This window comes from Schistocerca serialis, chromosome 2 (assembly GCF_023864345.2).
Source record: "Schistocerca serialis cubense isolate TAMUIC-IGC-003099 chromosome 2, iqSchSeri2.2, whole genome shotgun sequence".
Taxonomy (NCBI): Eukaryota; Metazoa; Arthropoda; class Insecta; order Orthoptera; family Acrididae; genus Schistocerca; species Schistocerca serialis.
The window spans coordinates 1,053,201,198-1,053,218,612 of record NC_064639.1 but is presented as its reverse complement, the minus strand read 5'-3'; the positions used below and the strand labels follow the sequence as shown (position 1 = coordinate 1,053,218,612).

General features: G+C 40.7%; 1 protein-coding gene across 1 annotated transcript in view; it reads right to left on the bottom strand.

Moving 5' to 3' along the window:
• LOC126458503 (retinaldehyde-binding protein 1) overlaps window positions 1-17,415 on the bottom strand; it is a 113,561-nt gene that overhangs the window by 76,241 nt on the left and 19,905 nt on the right. The window contains exon 3 of the mRNA XM_050095598.1: window positions 2,831-2,922. Within this exon, the coding sequence (XP_049951555.1) occupies window positions 2,831-2,922 (92 nt within the window). The remainder of the gene's footprint in view (window positions 1-2,830; window positions 2,923-17,415) is intronic.

The window sequence follows — 17,415 nt, the reverse complement described above, 5'->3', positions numbered from 1 at the left end:
GTTAGTTATGATTATGTTGTGCTCTGTGCAAAATTCGACCAGGCGGCTTCCTCTTTCATTTCTGTCCCCCAATCCATATTCACCTACTATGTTTCCTTCTCTCCCTTTTCCTACACTCGAATTCCAGTCACCCATGACTATTAAATTTTCGTCTCCCTTCACAATCTGAATAATTTCTTTTATTTCATCATACATTTCTTCAATTTCTTCGTCATCTGCAGAGCTAGTTGGCATATAAACTTGTACTACTGTAGTAGGCGTGGGCTTCGTATCTATCTTGGCCACAATAATGCGTTCACTATGCTGTTTGTAGTAGCTTACCCGCATTCCTATTTTCCTATTCATTATATGCAGTGTCTATGTAAAATGACTCTTTCCACATCATTACTATTTATAGTGCAAAATGATCCATGGAACATGAAGCCCAAACTATCTATTGTCCGATAGACATATTAATTTTAATGTATTGCTGTATAATTGTAAATTCAATGATACCGAGAAAGAGTACAAACTGTAAATTGGAAGTCAACTAGAACTTGTATGTCATGTTATTCTTTATTTTCCCAGTTGTTTTCCTCGTGTTGACTGCAGGAACATTATTGTATTTAAATTACAGACGCCCAGACTTTGGAACATTCGAGTGATAGGGTAGTTGCAACATGGTTCTGTCAACGACTTTTTAAAGGAAAAAAAATGGAAGGTCGTTACAGACAGGGCACAAGCTCAGATTGGGGAAGGACAGGGGCGGAAATACCGGTTCCACACAGCTGTGCTCTCTCAAAGCAGGAATCACGTGCTGGACAAGGTGGTCTCGAAAACGTGGAGACGTTGAGACGTTACGGTACAACCTAAAAAAAAAAAAAAAAACTGCATCCACACCACACAGTTACATACAGTGAGTGCAACTGCCCTTCGTGTACAACACACCGTTTAACAGTACCCCAAAATCCGGCAATTCTTTGTAATCACTGCACTCTGTAGCGTAAAATGTGTCTCATCACTTCATAGAATATTGGTCGGCCACATGTCATCGACTTCGATCCGTGCCATAAAACTGAAGAGCAAGTTCAGAATGAAACTGTGGATCGTGAGGTTTCAATTGCTGCACCTTCTGGATCTTGTACGGGTACGAGTGTAAAACAGTCCGCAAAACTTTCATTACTGTTGACCATGAGATGGACAATTCTCGTGACACTGCACCGGGGCTAGCATTACGAGGGTCACGTGCTGCACGGCCAGTTACAGAAACAGCAACCTCGTCAACTTTCACCGGGATAGGATGGCTTCCTCTTCCGGGTGCCACAGCAAGCTCATCCATATTTTCGAAGTTCATTACCATCTTTTTTAAACAACCAGACCTTTCAGAAGCCGATACACTCTCAATGCAGCGCTGTAGCTGCTGCCGTTCACATAAAACTCTTTCACTAACAGCGCAGGGTCTCTTTTCTCGATAGCCATACTGTTCACTCGCGTTATGACTTGTCAAATGAAAGCGTGGATCTCATACTGTCATTCAGACAGTGCACAGCGCCAGATTTGCACCTGGTGGCCAAAACTGAAAATATTTTTTTCAGCGTAAATCGTTTCGGCATTAACGCATTAGCATATCTACCAAGTTTCTCTGTCATACGACAATTACAGATCACAGTGGATATCCGTCAGTAGCTGCACTTTAATTATATCGGCGAGGTACACAATGCCACATGTAACATTAATGGCTTTAGTTGCCGTAATACTCAGCCCTAAACTTCATTTCATAAATTAGTTGAGGTTGCATTAGCTGAAGTGTGACGTACGAAGTGGAGTGAGGTGTAGGCATGAGGTGGTACATTGTGTACCGATTCCATGAGAAATTGTTGCATTTTAGGAGTCGGATAATTTGACTAACTGCCGTAACAGGAGATGTAGGGCTTATCGCGTGGGCCAGCGTGCCAAATCGCTAATTTTCATTTACTAATTTTTTTAAATGTGACGCACATTTAATGGAGAGTCATACTATCTATCCTCTCAACAGTAAGCTATCACCTATTCACTTCAGATTTCATTTCAATAATAACATTAGAATAAAGATACGCAGGCGAAGCATTTCATGCGTCATCGGCTCCCGCCAGAATTGGGCACAGAGCAAAGTGATTTACGCTGATCAGCTGAGTCGGTAAGTAGGGGCTGTACAGTACAGTCCGGTCTAGGGGCCGCACATTTAAGATATGAGGCGCACGCCGTACATTATGACCTTAAGAAATCGCAACTCTGCGAGCAACACAGAGAAAAACAGAGTACGGAATGTGTAAACTGATCTGCGACTGTAATTCCTACAATGTATTTAATGTTGCAGTATCATTAAATGTTACATACGTGAACAGTATTACTTGTGACTTTGTAGGCATATGTTTGTGGAATGTCTAGTTAGTAGTTTATGGTTTTAGCTGCTCTGTGTATTATAAATAAACAAAAGGCCACAGGCATCCCAGTTAACTTTGGGTACTTATTTAGTAGTGTACTGAGACTTAGCCAACTTAATAGTAAATTTCACAGCCTCACGTCAAGAACAACGGATGCATAACCTGAGTGCTATGTCTGCACAGGACACCTACAGTAGACATCAAGTGGGTGAGCATTACAGAATCTCAGTGTTCTGCTTCAACGTGGGAGAGTAGAAGCAGGTCCTGCATTCCCAGTGCAAATGGGAACAGTTATAAGCTATCTGTGGTAACACAGTGGAGGGAATGAACGCGGAGAGTGCGTGTTGCACTGGACACTGACTGTCGTCACAATTTTGTCGTTTTTATTGCCGCATGCAAGCAGGTGCTGAGGCAGCAGGAATACTTACCAGCTCGTGGGCGCTCTTAGGGTAGTACTTGGTTGGCCGCAGGAAGCGGATGAGGAAGTCGTCGTCATCTCTGTAGTGCAGCGTCGGGTCAGCTGCAAACAACACACATGCATACCATTGTTAATATATGCAGCCACTTTTCCTCGGTTATTTACTTGATATTATTAATATCTGCAGCCATTTTTGCTCAGTTCATTGTTACTAGTCTTTAACCTCAAAGCCTTACCGCAGTATTGCACCAACACTTTTCAGGAGACGGCTTACTCCAGACAAACTTTTCTGAAGCAGTGTGCGTTACTTGGCAGTTTAGTTTTGGATACTGTACCATTTCTTATACAGGAATTACGTTCCATGACACATGCATCAACGTGGTTTTTTTTTTCAGATTTTACGAAGAAGGGCAGCACGAATTATTACACTAATAGGAGAGCATCATGGTAATGATGAACAACCTGAACTGGCAGAAGCTTGAAGATGGATGCCTGCTATCTACACCTACTTCTACACTCTGCAAACCCCTGTGAAGTGCGTGGCACCGGGTACTGCCCACCGTACCATGTATTATCCTTTCCTCCCACTCAAAAAAATTGTTCAAATGGCTCTGAGCACTATGGGACTCAACTGCTGAGGTCATTAGTCCCCTAGAACTTAGAACTAGTTAAACCTAACTAACCTAAGGACGTCACACACATCCATGCCCGAGACAGGATTCGAACCTGCGACCGTAGCGGTCTCGCGGTTCCAGACTGCAGCGCCAGAAGCCTGTCAAATCGTGTACGGAGCACGGTACAATAACTGCTTAAGCGCCTTTTTAAGTTCCGTAATCAGTCTAAGCTGGTTTTCACAGTCCCTAAGGGAGTGATATGTAGGGAGTTGCTGTATATTCCTAGATTCCTCACTTAATACTATCTTACTACTGTCTATCTCATGAATATCTACTCACAAGGTTTCAAGAATATTAAGAGAAGAATCTAGGAATAATCTGCAGTCCCCTATGTATCTCTCCCATAGAGAGTGCGGAAATGGGATTATGCCAATTACGGTATGCATGCAGACATTTAAAGAGCAGTTCTTCCCATGCTCCATATGTGAGTGGAAGAAATCCTAATAGTTGGGTACACAGGAAAGTACCCTCTGGCACGCACTTCAAATTGATTGGCAGAGCATGGATGTAGATGTAGCTAAAAGTGCTGTAATAGTTTAAATGAATATACAGTGAATGTAATGTATGAAGTAGCCCCACAGCTGTAAAATAAGCACCTCCTCAAGATTGTAAGTGTTTGTACCACATCACAATATATGCTTTGTCTACTGCAATAATCATCAGTAATTCCTTACTGTTTCAAATAAAGAGTAACATTCGCAAATATACGACTAAAGGAAAATATGACAATCATTACGTTTTTTGGCAGTTTAATCCCAAACTGTCCCATAACCAATTTTATTATGTAATATGCATGTTCTATAGTTAAACACGTCAAATCATTAACACTGCATGAAAACTGCATGCACTATATATTGCTGCCAATGCGTGCATTGCTAATTTCTATTTCTCCTTTCTTCTTGATATGGTGAAGGAGTTTTGTTATTTTGGCAACTTTGTGGGATTTTAGCAGACTCGCAAAAGGGAAGTCAACTTAGGGGAACAGAAGAGTCTTAAAGTTGTTTGGTGTGGTAGCTGTTCTTCTCGTTTGTAAAGAGCAGTGGAAGATAGTCAGCCACGTCCGCCCAGCAGTAATGTCCAGGAGACGGGCAGTGTGCCATAAAAACAGCATTGTGCGAGAAGCAGAAAGGAACTCTTTTTAGCTACGATAAGATTCTGAAGGCTATTTGAAAATACAAGACTTTGTAGCATGGGAGTGTTGGCACGGCGTGCTGGAATTTTTGTTGTATTTAATATTGATTGGCTAGTAGTACTTATTTCGGTAAAATTGGCAAGTTTCCACATGTGCAGAGATGCAGGGCATTTGGTTGGGCATGACTGAAAATCCATCATGCAGTGGAGGATATTTTCTATCTCATTCCCTGGGCCATACGTTGTTGGTTAACCAAGATAAAATCTACAAGAGCAGGAGACTGTTAAACTTGTTGATTAAACTACCGTTGGTCAGAACTCGCAAGGGCTGCTGCAGTTGGCTGGTGAGATTTAGATGCTAGCAGAACCAGCTAAGCTTGATAGAGTAAAGTCAGAAGAAACATCAACTTATGCGGCCACAGAACTCTTGCTTCAGAGAGATCAAGGAGAACACACTTCACCTTACGCCACAGCAGATCACACTTCCTCTTAGGACGCCACTGACGCAACCATAGACGATACTTGCAGAGAGAGATGTCACTAACATAGAACAACAAATTACTGACGCCGAGCTGAACATAGAGTTTTGGCTACCATTGCAACCGTCGTCTACATTCGCACAGTTTAAGGGTGGCAAGCACGCATTGTCGTGGCAACCACCGAGGCAAGGGGAGTGTGAAGTTGGTTAATTTGCTTCAAGGTTTCATTTCGAAGACCTAATTTTCACAGCCAGCCAGTTACACTCATCACTTGCCTTGGCGGAAGTACTGGTGGTCTTTCATGCTTTTCTGGGAACTTTTCATTGAATCACTAACCTTTTTTGTTTTGCAGTCATTAGCCATATTTATGGCAAAGTTTCAAATAATACTTTCATGTATCCATCCACCCACACCAATGATATCAATAATGTTTACAGTCCCTTGTCCACTTATTAAATGTTTGTATTCTTGATTCAGTGGGTAAATAATGATTTCGATATCTTGTGGCAATAAACCTCCTTTTTATAGTGACCACTAGTTTCCTTTCATAGTTTGATGTTGTATGCCTTCACTAACATGTCCATGTGAGGTGTAGTACCATACTTTCGTGCTCGGTTGGGCCACCCCTAGTAATTTTCACTTAATAAGGCGTTATGCACTGCACGACTTGGTTTCTTTTATACTTGCATCATTTTATGCGGAGCTTGCCATCTCTGTAGGTGACCGCGGATTGGATCAGTAGCATCTTAGGGGTATCCTAAACTGCTCAATCGACACCTCACAATTATTATTTAACGAAAGTTTGCTGTGGTCATAAAAAGATAAGCCAACGAATGTACTTGGTAATTTAACAAATAACCGATCATCACTTACAAAGATAAATATTAAAACTAAATCAAAATTATTTTTGTTTTATTACTCATTCTATTCCACGTAGGAATTTTATAATAAAAACCAGTAAGTTAGTAATATAGGATATTAATATGTTCATTTTCGTTATTAAGTACGTTTCACTTTGATGTTTATTAATATGTTCTTGGTTGTTGCACATCGGTGTACACAAATAAATCTTGTAGAAGTACCCTACAGATTAACTCGTGTCATATCATTAAAATGTGGCATTAATAACTCAGTCAGATGAGAAACCAAATATGATTAAGACTGAAACGCATTACGCTGTGGCCAGCATACTTAATTCATCGATTTGATAGGTTTAATTGGTCGATAATTTCCGATGTATATGTAAAGGTGCTGTATTATCCGTGGGAATGCGTGATGATTGCATAGGATTTCCTTTAATGTCTTTTAATTCTAAAATCGATTCTTCTGGTAGTTAGCAGGAAGTAAAATCATGGCCCTTGCCGTTTTTGCTGGCAGAGGAAATCGTTTGAATGCTGTGTTCGGTGAAGTGCCCCAGCCCTCACCGCAGTGGCGAATATGAACATGGAGTTTTCTCTGAAGGAAACAGGCCACCCACGCGGACGGCATGTCCTGTGAGATAACATCCCACTGTTGTGGAGTAGCCACGGGACACCTCCACTTGCCGATCTTTTGTTTCGTGCCACCGGTGTCTAGAGCAGAAACACTGAGTAAGCCCAAGTTACGGAAAGTTTTGCTAGGGCGGCTGTTAATAGGTTGGCGCTTACACAATCTTTGGGAGCGACAATGTACGATAGGGTGGCACTCGCAAGTTATTGAAATGAGGAGCTGTGACTGATCAGCGCTCGCAATTTTCCGAAAAGCGACGCCGAAGCTTCCGGTATAAAACTGTTAGAAGTTTTCGGGCTGAAGAAATAAAGTACACGATCGCCAAAAATGGCAGTTTTGGCGGGCTCACACCACAAAGGAGTAGGAAAAAAAAGTGTCGATGGACTTCTTCTCCGTTATTGGTAGAGGGAGGCACACTACGGTGTTAGGAGCTGGAGAGAGACACTCCGTACCTGGCGCTGATGAAAATTCGAAGTCTCAACTTGGAGAGGAGCAGCTGAGTTGCGAGGAGATGGGCTTCACCACGCCAGATTCCATCAGCGCCTGCCACCTTGCCATGCCTCGCCTACCGCAACTGATGTAAGTTTCGCAGTGAAACACCGTACGAAATTCGTATATGATGTCAGGTGCGTTGTTTCAGATTAATTAATCTGTCACTGCCTCGACCATGATTTTTCTCTTTGACGTTTTCTTTAACTTTTACTCATTAATCTTCCAGTGCAATCATCACAACCAATTTAATTTCGCTATTAGTGGTCAGCTAACACAATGTCTTGTCCGTTGGGTTTGTTCTATGAGAACTTTTGCGGTTCTTCCCATTACCGAAGATGCATAATTGTCGTGGTTCAAATGGCTCTGAGCACTATGGGACTTAACATCTGAGGTCATCAGTCCCCTAGAACTTAGAACTACTTAAACCTAACTAACCTAAGGACATCACACACATCCATGCCCGAAGCAGGATTCGAACCTGTGACCGTAGTGTTCGCGCGGTTCCGGACTGAAGCGCCTAGAACCGCTCGACCACCGCGGTCGGCCATAATTATCATGGTTTTTGTGTGTACGTACACTCACTCTCCCGTGACGAGTATTTGAGCCTTATTTGTTCTGAACAATCATTGAATTTGCAACCAATTAATATACGTGATTTGTAACCCTTGTATCATTACGATAGCTGATAGACCCCATCAATAATTAATAATTATTAATATTTATCACGGGCAGCGGCCTTGCCGCAGTGGATACACCGGTTCCCGTGAGATTACCGAAGTTAAGCCCTGTTGGGCGTGGCCGGCACTTGGATGGGTGACCATCCAGCCAGCATGCGCTGTTGCCATTTTTCGGGGTGCACTCAGCCTCATGATGCCAATTGAGGGGCTACTCGACCGAACAGTAGCGGCCTCGGTCAAGAATACCATCATAACGACTGGGAGAGCGGTGTGCTGACCCCACGCCCCTCGTATCCGCACCCTCTTCTGAGGATGACACGGCGGTCGGATGGTCCCGGTAGGCTACTCGTGGCCTGAAGACTGAGTGCTTTAATATTTATCACGGCACACAACTACAATCCACATGTTAGGTCCAACCCTTTCCTTCCGGTTCCTTGCACACAATGCATTTACGTACATATGGATCGTAGTGGGGGACTTGCATCTTGGGAACAGGTATTCAGTGCATATCAGTGGCAAATCAGATTGACTAGAGCCTTAAATCCCAGTGCCGTTTTGCATCACGATGGAGGAGACTCTCTGCGAAAATATACAGGCAGAAAACGTTCGTATGTGACAGTGCTACCATTAACAATTAAGAGCTTCATAAAAGACTGATTGAGCTATTTAGGAGAATGTGTTCGACATAACAATTAAAATTACAATAGCAATCGAGACTTTTCCATTTATGCTGAGAAAGTTCAATATCAACTCACGTCCACCCATAGCCTTTATGCTGAGTATATGTCCTAGTAGGAGGCAATACTGATCATACGACTTATCTTACAACATATGTTAAGAAAGAGGAAGCAACGTTTATAGCATTTGAAGGTTTACAGAAAAGCTTCGAAACACCTGCAGTGTTTAAAACCGGAAGCGAAAAGTCACCTACAACTTGTACCGAAAACATACTGCAGTTATGAGTCAGAGGACATGAAAGGGAAACAGTGGTTGCGAAAGGTGTGAGACAGGATTGTAGCCTATCACCGAAATTATACAATCTGTACTTTGAGCATACTGTCAAGGAAACCAACGAGATATTCGGAAAGGGAATTTAGGTTCATGGAGAAAATTAAAACGTTGTGTTGGAATGTGGACGGTGAACAGTTTAAGCTTTTGAAATACGGTGTTATAGACAAACGCTGAGGAATAGATAGATAGAACAGCAAATAAGGAGGTAAAATGGAAATGCCGTGTGCCTCAGGCCTCTCGTCGGGTATACCGTTCGCCTGGTGCAGGTCTTTCGAGTTGACGCCACTTCGGCGACTTGCGTATCGATGGGGATGAAATGGCGATGATAAGGACAACAAAACACCCAGTCCGTGAGCGGAAAAGATCTCCGACCCAGCCGGGAATCGAACCCCGGCCGTTAGGTACGACATTCCGTCGCGCAGACCACTCAGCTACCAGGAGCGGACAATGAGGAGGTGTTAAGTGTGGTTGAGGCAAAAAGAAGTTCACGGCACAATTTTACTAAAAGAAGAGATCTGTATATAGGAAATATCCTGAGGCATCGCTGAATCGTCAATTTGGCAATGGAGCTTCAGAACAGAGAGTAGATTGAAATGGATGAATGTTGCAATAGTTACGCAGAATTGAAGAGGCTTGCACACGATAGACCAGCATGGATATCTGCGTTAAACCAGACAACGGAATGAAGACCACGACAACAATAATAACAACAACAATAAAAACAATACAACTGGTACCATGGACAACTGTTGTAAGGAAATGAAACACCAACAGCCGTCCTTATGATGTAATTTATTGTGTAGCTACCAGTTTCGGTGCTTCAATGCTCCATCTTCAGGCCTTACGTGATACTGAAGGAGCTATCATGATCCATACATACGATGCATTAGTGACCAACAACTGTTTTTTGCATACTACCTGTAGCTGTGATATCATCTCTCCAACCATCAACTGTCAACATCACAGCTACAGGTAGTCCGCATAAACCAGTTGTTGGCCACTGATGCATCGTATATACGGATCGCGATAACTCCTTCAGCATCAACTAAGGCTTGAAGATGGTGCGCTAAAGCGCGGAAACTGGTAGCTACACAATATATGACGTTAAAAGGACGGCTATAGTCTGTGTGATCTGAAAAAGAGATTTGAATCTCTTGTGAATGGACAGGAATCGTAGTTTCGGTCCGGCAACTCATTCGATTATTTTCGTCACGTTTGTGGTACAAAAGATTGCGTTAAATAAACGGAGAGCCTGTCGCTCGAAGCGATAAGTGGACCACACGGGTCACTGAAGTTAACGGACGATAACTATATCTCCTTGTGTTAGCCTCTCGGGGGGACCCCTCGAGATGGCCTTGAGCTGAGTTCCGTGGATCACAGTCGGGAAGATGGTACTTCAAATGACACCCACCAGTATCCATTCGAGCTTTCTGTGCCTTGTGATACCTTTCCTGGTGGCTACTGAAGTTATTTCTTACGCAAAGGAAATCGATTTTTAATTTAACAGCGGCGTATCTGATATACCTTATGTTACACGTGTAGGCACAAACGGTTAAGTAGAGAACAGAAAAAAGGAAAAAAATTAGATGGGAAGAAGTATACTGTCAAGAGTAGCTAAAAAGCTCTTGTTTTTACTTTGCCAGTCGCTTGAAATTGTGTTACACATACATACACAAACACACACAGACAGACCCACACACACACACACACACACACACACACACACACACAGAGAGAGAGAGAGAGAGAGAGAGAGAGACACCCTTCTTGCAGAAGGCCGAATGAATTTTCCCGCGTTTTGGGAGGTACTTTCGCCCAAAGGTACGTTTTATATGGTTTTCTGAAGGCATCTGTAGGAATTCTGAAATTTTTCCAAAGTCCTTCGATATTCTACAAAAAGCTCCTTCATCTGATTGACTTGCGTTTTTCGGTTTAGATTAGATTAGATTTACTTTCATTCCAATTGATCCGTAGTGAGGAGGTCCTCCAGGATGTGGAACATGTCAGAAAAACAACAATACATGACAAATATTTAAACTAAAACAAATAAGCTAATGTACCATTCCACAGGTCCCAAGTGGAATGATCGTCATTTTTTAATGAACACTAAGAGTCATTTTACAAATACTATTGCACTGAATTTAAAATAAAAAAGTTTTATATTTATTTATAAGGTAAGAAACGTGTAATACAACTACTGTAATACTTATTTACAATGAACACATTACTGCACTGAAATGGTGCAGAAGTTAGATTATACTTACACGCACACACACACACACACACACAAATTTTCAGTGAACACATTACTGCACTGAAATTGTGCAGAAGTTATGTTGTACTTATATACAAATCAGTTGGTTTTCCTCAGAAATTCATCAATGGAGTAGAAGGAGTTGGCCACCAATAAATCCTTTAGGCTTCTCTTAAACTGAATTTCATTGGTTGTTAAGCTTTTTATGGCTGCTGGCAAGTTATTGAAAATGTGTGTTCCTGAATAATGCACACCTTTTTGTACAAGACTAAGTGACTTTAAATCCTTGTGAAGATTATTCTTATTTCTAGTATTGATTCCATGAATTGAGCTGTTGGTTTGAAAAAGTGATATATTTTTAATGACAAATTTCATTAAGGAATAAATATATTGGGAAGCTGTAGTTAGTATCCCTAGTTCCCTAAACAGGCTTCTGCAGGATGTTCTTGAGTTCACACCACATATAATTCTTACTGCACGTTTTTGTGCCCGGAAAACTTTAGCTTGGCTTGATGAATTACCCCAGAAAATAATCCCATATGACATTATGGAATGAAAGTAAGCATAGTATGCCAGCTTTTTCATTTTTATATCCCCTATGTCTGACAAAATTCGCATTGCAAACAGAGATTTGTTAAGACGCTTCAGCAGTTCTGTGGTGTGCTCCTCCCAGTTGAATTTATTATCAAGCTGTAATCCCAAGAATTTAACACTGTCCACTTCTTCTATCTTCTTGTCATCATATGTTAGACATATACTCTTGGGACACCCCTTACAAGTTCTGAACTGCATGTAGTGTGTTTTTTCAAAGTTTAGTGACAAAGAATTGGCTAGGAACCAGTGATTAATGTCTACAAATATTTTATTGGCTGATCTTTCTAAGACTACACTTGATTTGCTATTTATTGCAATGTTTGTATCATCAGCAAACAAAACAAACTTGGCATCTGGTAATGTTACTGATGAAAGGTCATTGATATACACAAGAAAAAGTAAGGGCCCCAAAATGGAACCTTGTGGGACCCCACATGTAATTAGTTCCCAGTTGGATGATGCCTGATAGCTTGATACATGTCTCTTTCCTAATAACACCCTTTGTTTCCTGCCAGAGATATAAGATTTGAACCATTTTGCAGCATTTCCTGTTACACTATAATATTCTAGTTTACTTAAAAGGATATTGTGATTTACACAGTCAAATGCCTTTGACAGATCACAAAATATACCAGTTGCCTGCAATTTTTTGTCTAATGAATTAAGTACATTTTCACTGTAAGTGTAGATAGCCTTCTCAATATCAGAACCTTTTAGAAATCCAAACTGTGACTTTGACAGTATGTTATTTGAGATAAGATGGTTATAAAGACGACTGTACATTACTTTTTCGAAAATTTTTGAGAATGCTGGCAACAGTGAAATTGGACGGAAATTTGATGCTATTTCTTTATCTCCCTTCTTAAACAGTGGCTTAACTTCAGCATATTTCAGCCATTCGGGAAATATTCCACTGATAAACGACTGGTTACACAGATAGCTTAATATGTTACTTAGCTCAGAATCACATTCTTTAATTAACTTTGTTGATATTTCATCATACCCACTAGATGTTTTTGATTTTAAAGATTTTATGATGGACATTATTTCTGTTGGGGTAGTGAGGGTCAAATTCATATTATGGAAGTTACTTGAAATGTCTGGTCTAAGGTAATCCATAGCAGCATCTACCGAACCTGACAACCCCATCTTTTCAGTAACAGTTATAAAATGTTTGTTAAAAAGTTCTGCAACACTATACACATCTGTCACCAATGCATCATTTACTCTTAATGCTATTTGTTCCTCTTCATGTCTGGTTCTACCGGTCTCCTCCTTCACTATATCCCATATTGTCTTTATTTTGTTATCTGATATGACTATCTTTTCCTTGTAATATATTTGCTTTGACATCCGTATTACAGTCTTTAATATTTTGCAGTATTTCTTATAATGTGCTATAGCATCAACATTGGAAATGTTTCGGATTGACAGATACAGTTTTCTTTTTGTTTTACAAGATACCCCTATTCCTCGAGTAATCCATGGCTTCTTTGTAGACTTTGCTCTAACCTTGGTAAGTTTTGGGGGAAAGCAGTGTTCAAATAAGGTAAGTACTTTATTAGCAAAAATGTTATATTTTTCATTCATGCCATGAGCACTGTAAACATCAGTCCAGTGAATGTCTCTGAGGAGTGTCCTAAAATAATCAATTTTTGGCTTACTGATTACCCTCTTGAGCTCAGATTTAACAGATTTTATATCCTGTTCAGTATTAACATTTAACAGAAGGAACTGCATGTCATGGTCTGAGAGGCCATTGACTATTGGTTTTGTAATATAATTTTGTTCATTTGACTTTTCTATAAAGATATTATCAATGGCTGTTTGTGAGCAAGTGGTTATCCTAGTGGGGAACTTTACTGTGGGAATTAAGTTGAATGATAGTGTTACTAACTCAAATAGGTTCTTATTGGGAGAGTCTTTAAGGAAATCTACATTGAAATCACCAGCAACCACTATTTCTTTGTTTTTGGTTGTTAAATGGGCCAGTACAGCTTCAAGGTGGTTTACAAACAGATTAAAGTTACCTGCAGGTGCTCGATATACACTTAATATTATGAAAGATTTTTTGTGAAAATCTAATTCTGTTGCACATGCTTCCATATGCTGTTCTAGGCAAAATTTATGAATGTCTATGTTCTTAAATTTATGACAGTTCCTGATGAATGTGGCAACTCCTCCTTTCTCCATTTCTGATCTACAATAGTGAGATGCTAACCTAAACCCTGTAACACTTAAAAGTTCTATACCAGTGGTCACATGATGTTCAGAGAGGCAGATTATGTCAGCTGGGTTTGAAGACTCTAATTCATCTATGCAGATAGTTAATTCATTAATTTTATTTCTCAGTCCTCGAATATTTTGATGCAATAAAGATAGCTGACATTTCACATTGACTGACTTAAAATTGGATGGAGTTAAAATATCTGCTGACAGTTGAAAATTCTTAACCAATGGCTGTTTGTGTTGATGTAATAAGCTGGAATTATGTTTTTTGATTTCTTTCTCAAACTGAAGGTTTGTCTCAGTTCTAACCTCTCTTAAAATTTGTTTTCTTTCTGTCCTCCCTACCCTAAAAAAGGGTCTTTTCTGAATCCTATAACCACTGGTATTTTACCACTCATGACAGTGCCTCCCCCCTTTAACTTTCCTGCTATTTCCCCAGCCAATTTACCCTTCCCCTTCCTGTTGAGGTGAAGGCCATGCCTAGTATAATCCCACCTACCGACAGAATCAACATGAACCACACCAATGTGTGACCCCGCACCCGACATGAGCAGCCGTTCCAGCTCCAAATTAACTCTCTTGACAGAAGAGTTCAAATGAGGTCGGTCATGGCGCCCAAGAACAGATACAAACTCAACACTGGTATGCCTCGATGCTGATGCAATCTTCGCCAGGTCACACTCTATGCTGTACCCAGGATCTCTGTCAATACTGTTACCTGCCCCACCCACTATAACCACGGTGTCTTCCTTAGTGAAATCTTTGCAAAGTGATCCTAAATCCTCTGTCACCTGCTCCAGACCAGCACTAGGTTTAAAAAAATTGGTAACCTGGTATTCTGATCCTAGTTCATCCTGCAAGAGTTGGCCAACACCTCTTCCATGGGAACTACCTAACAACAACACTTTCTTTCTCTTTACTGATTTCCCTACATTCTTGCTTTTCAATTTGCTGCTGAAAGTTTGTTGTGCCCTGTCTACACCTGTAACTGCTTGAGGCTCACCAGCTTCTAACTGAAGCAACAGGTCAAATCTATTTTCCACATTCACCATAAAGCTGTCAGACAAAGTTCTAGGCCTGTTCCTCCTGTTGCCTGTTGCCACTTCCCACCTCTCTTTACCCTTCTCCCTCCTTAACCTGTCAAGATCTCCCCTGGCCTTGTCTAACTCAGCCTGAAGGGCAGCAATTTTCCCCTCCTGTTCCAGTATCTTCCTATCTCTACTACAAATCCTACAAAACCACTGATGAGTCTCATTTACTTCCCCTATTCCCACGCCACTACAGTCACCCACATGGAAAAAACTACAGCACCCATCACACCAAAGCCCCGACCTAACAATTCTACGGCAAGTCAAGCACTTTTCACTCATGATAAACGTAATAATTTATTAAGAATAAGTCAGTTAAATTACAGATAAACACGAAAATATGGTTACACAAATTTGGCCTATACGCAACTGTGTGTAAACAAAAACAAAAGTGCAAAGTTTCTGAAACAACAAGTTAAACTTTACGCTACTTTCCGGAAATGCTAGTTAAATAATGAAGAGGTACGCTAAGTTAAATTGCTGGAGAGAGCAAGGAACAACTAAACGAAATTCTATAGATTTGCTGCAGCAGAACGTAAACAGAAAATACGACTGTACGGTCTTTTCGCGTTTTCTGCTATATTACGTAATGAGAAATGAAACCTTTAATGGTACACTTAAACGGCACACTAATACACTTATTTACCACGTAATCAGTACTAATCTATGTGTTTTATAATCTAAAATAACTTATCTTTACGAGAACACCAAACCTCGCGCTAGTCGCTTGGCTGCAGGGCTGCCAACATGAGGTGTCAGTGAACTTTGTAGCTATCGATTAGGCAATGACACACAGATTAGTTATGACCTCTACAGCGTGACTTTAAATTCGAAACAAAGAAATAATAGGCCTTGAAACAAAGTCTCGATACGTCAGTGTATTATTTTCCATGATAACATGTCGTCAGCTTCAAAAGTGAGAGGGAATACGTTTTCCTGAGATAAGATATAGAACTCAGAAGCACGGTAGAAATGTTGTCGATGATTTCATGCTTAAACATTCCTGAACTTTTCTGATCTAATTAGTTTTGATATAGTAATTTGATGTTACATTCTCTTCAGAATTCAAAGGCTACTTTTTGACATGAGAAGTAGGAATCATTTTCATCGGGGATGACAACATGTTGTTACATTGAGCGATGCCGAAATGTAGGTGATACTTAAATTATCATCCAACAAGACACAATAGATCGACATTCAACTTACATTTTTATAGTTCTAAATCGTTAACAAAAGCACATTTTAATATAAATTTTGAAGTGAAATCAACAAATGAATATGAAAGATGGAGGTGACTGATTTAGAGTTAAACCAGAATTTGTTAGCGTGCATAAATATCTGCTGTTAACGTTTACCATCCCCTTGGTACTCGATCGGCATTTACAATGTCCGCATGCAGTGGGCGTTTTATCATCCCTCAGTTAATAACTCTGATTTATCTGCTGGTTGTATGTCCTCCCCTTCGCCAAAACGCACGTTAACCTTAATAGAAAAGGGAAAGAGAAGCGACCTGTCTGTTCATCGTGTAACCTCTGGCCCAGTCATCTTCCTGAATAAAATGCATTTTAGTATTCACTTCTCAAGTCATGCTCCATAAAAACCATTTCCAGACTAACTTGAGGACTAGGTCAAGATGTGTCATCGAATACTGGTCGTCGGATTGTTCCCTGTGTCGCTGTCACTGGGAGCTTTCCATCCTTTCACGTAGGAAGCAGTACCCCAAAAGTCAGCATGAACTTTATAGCTAACACATTCACAGCGAATCTCCTTCTAACCAGGGACGTTGGATGCTGGACTTCCATAAAGACATACTTCATCTTCAACTCTGATAATGATGCGCATTCTTTAAGACATATGATAAGGATCCACATCTAGAGCTACAGATGGCGTTACAATTTTATCGTGGTCCTAAATATCCAAAATGCTGTGGTGCGCTTAGCCGTCTCCGATTTTCAGTGTTGAAAAACATCAGTTACGGAGGTAGAAATAACTTGTAAATTGTTTACATAAAGCCTCACAGTGAAAAACTTTTCACTATGGTTCAAATAGCTCTGAGCACTATGGGACACAACATCTGAGGCCATCAGTCCCCTAGAACTTAGCACTATTTAAACCTAACTAACCTAAGGACATCACACACACCCATGCCCGAGGCAGGATTCGAACCTGCGACCGTAGCAGTCGCGTGGTTCCAGGCTGAAGCGCCCAGAAACGCTCGGCTATACCGGCCGGCATAAACTTTTCAAACAACGTTTGTATTTTGAAGAAAACTAAGCTGATGAACCGAGCAAGATGGCACATTGTTAAGACCCTGAAGACATATTCGGGAGGAGGACTGTTTCCAATTCCCATCTGTGCCTCCAGATTTAAATTGACCCAAATCACATTGCACAAATAACATGATGGTTTCTTTTAAAGGGCACTTCCAGTTTTCCTTTGCCGTCATTCGGCATTTCGACATTATACTCCGTCTAACAA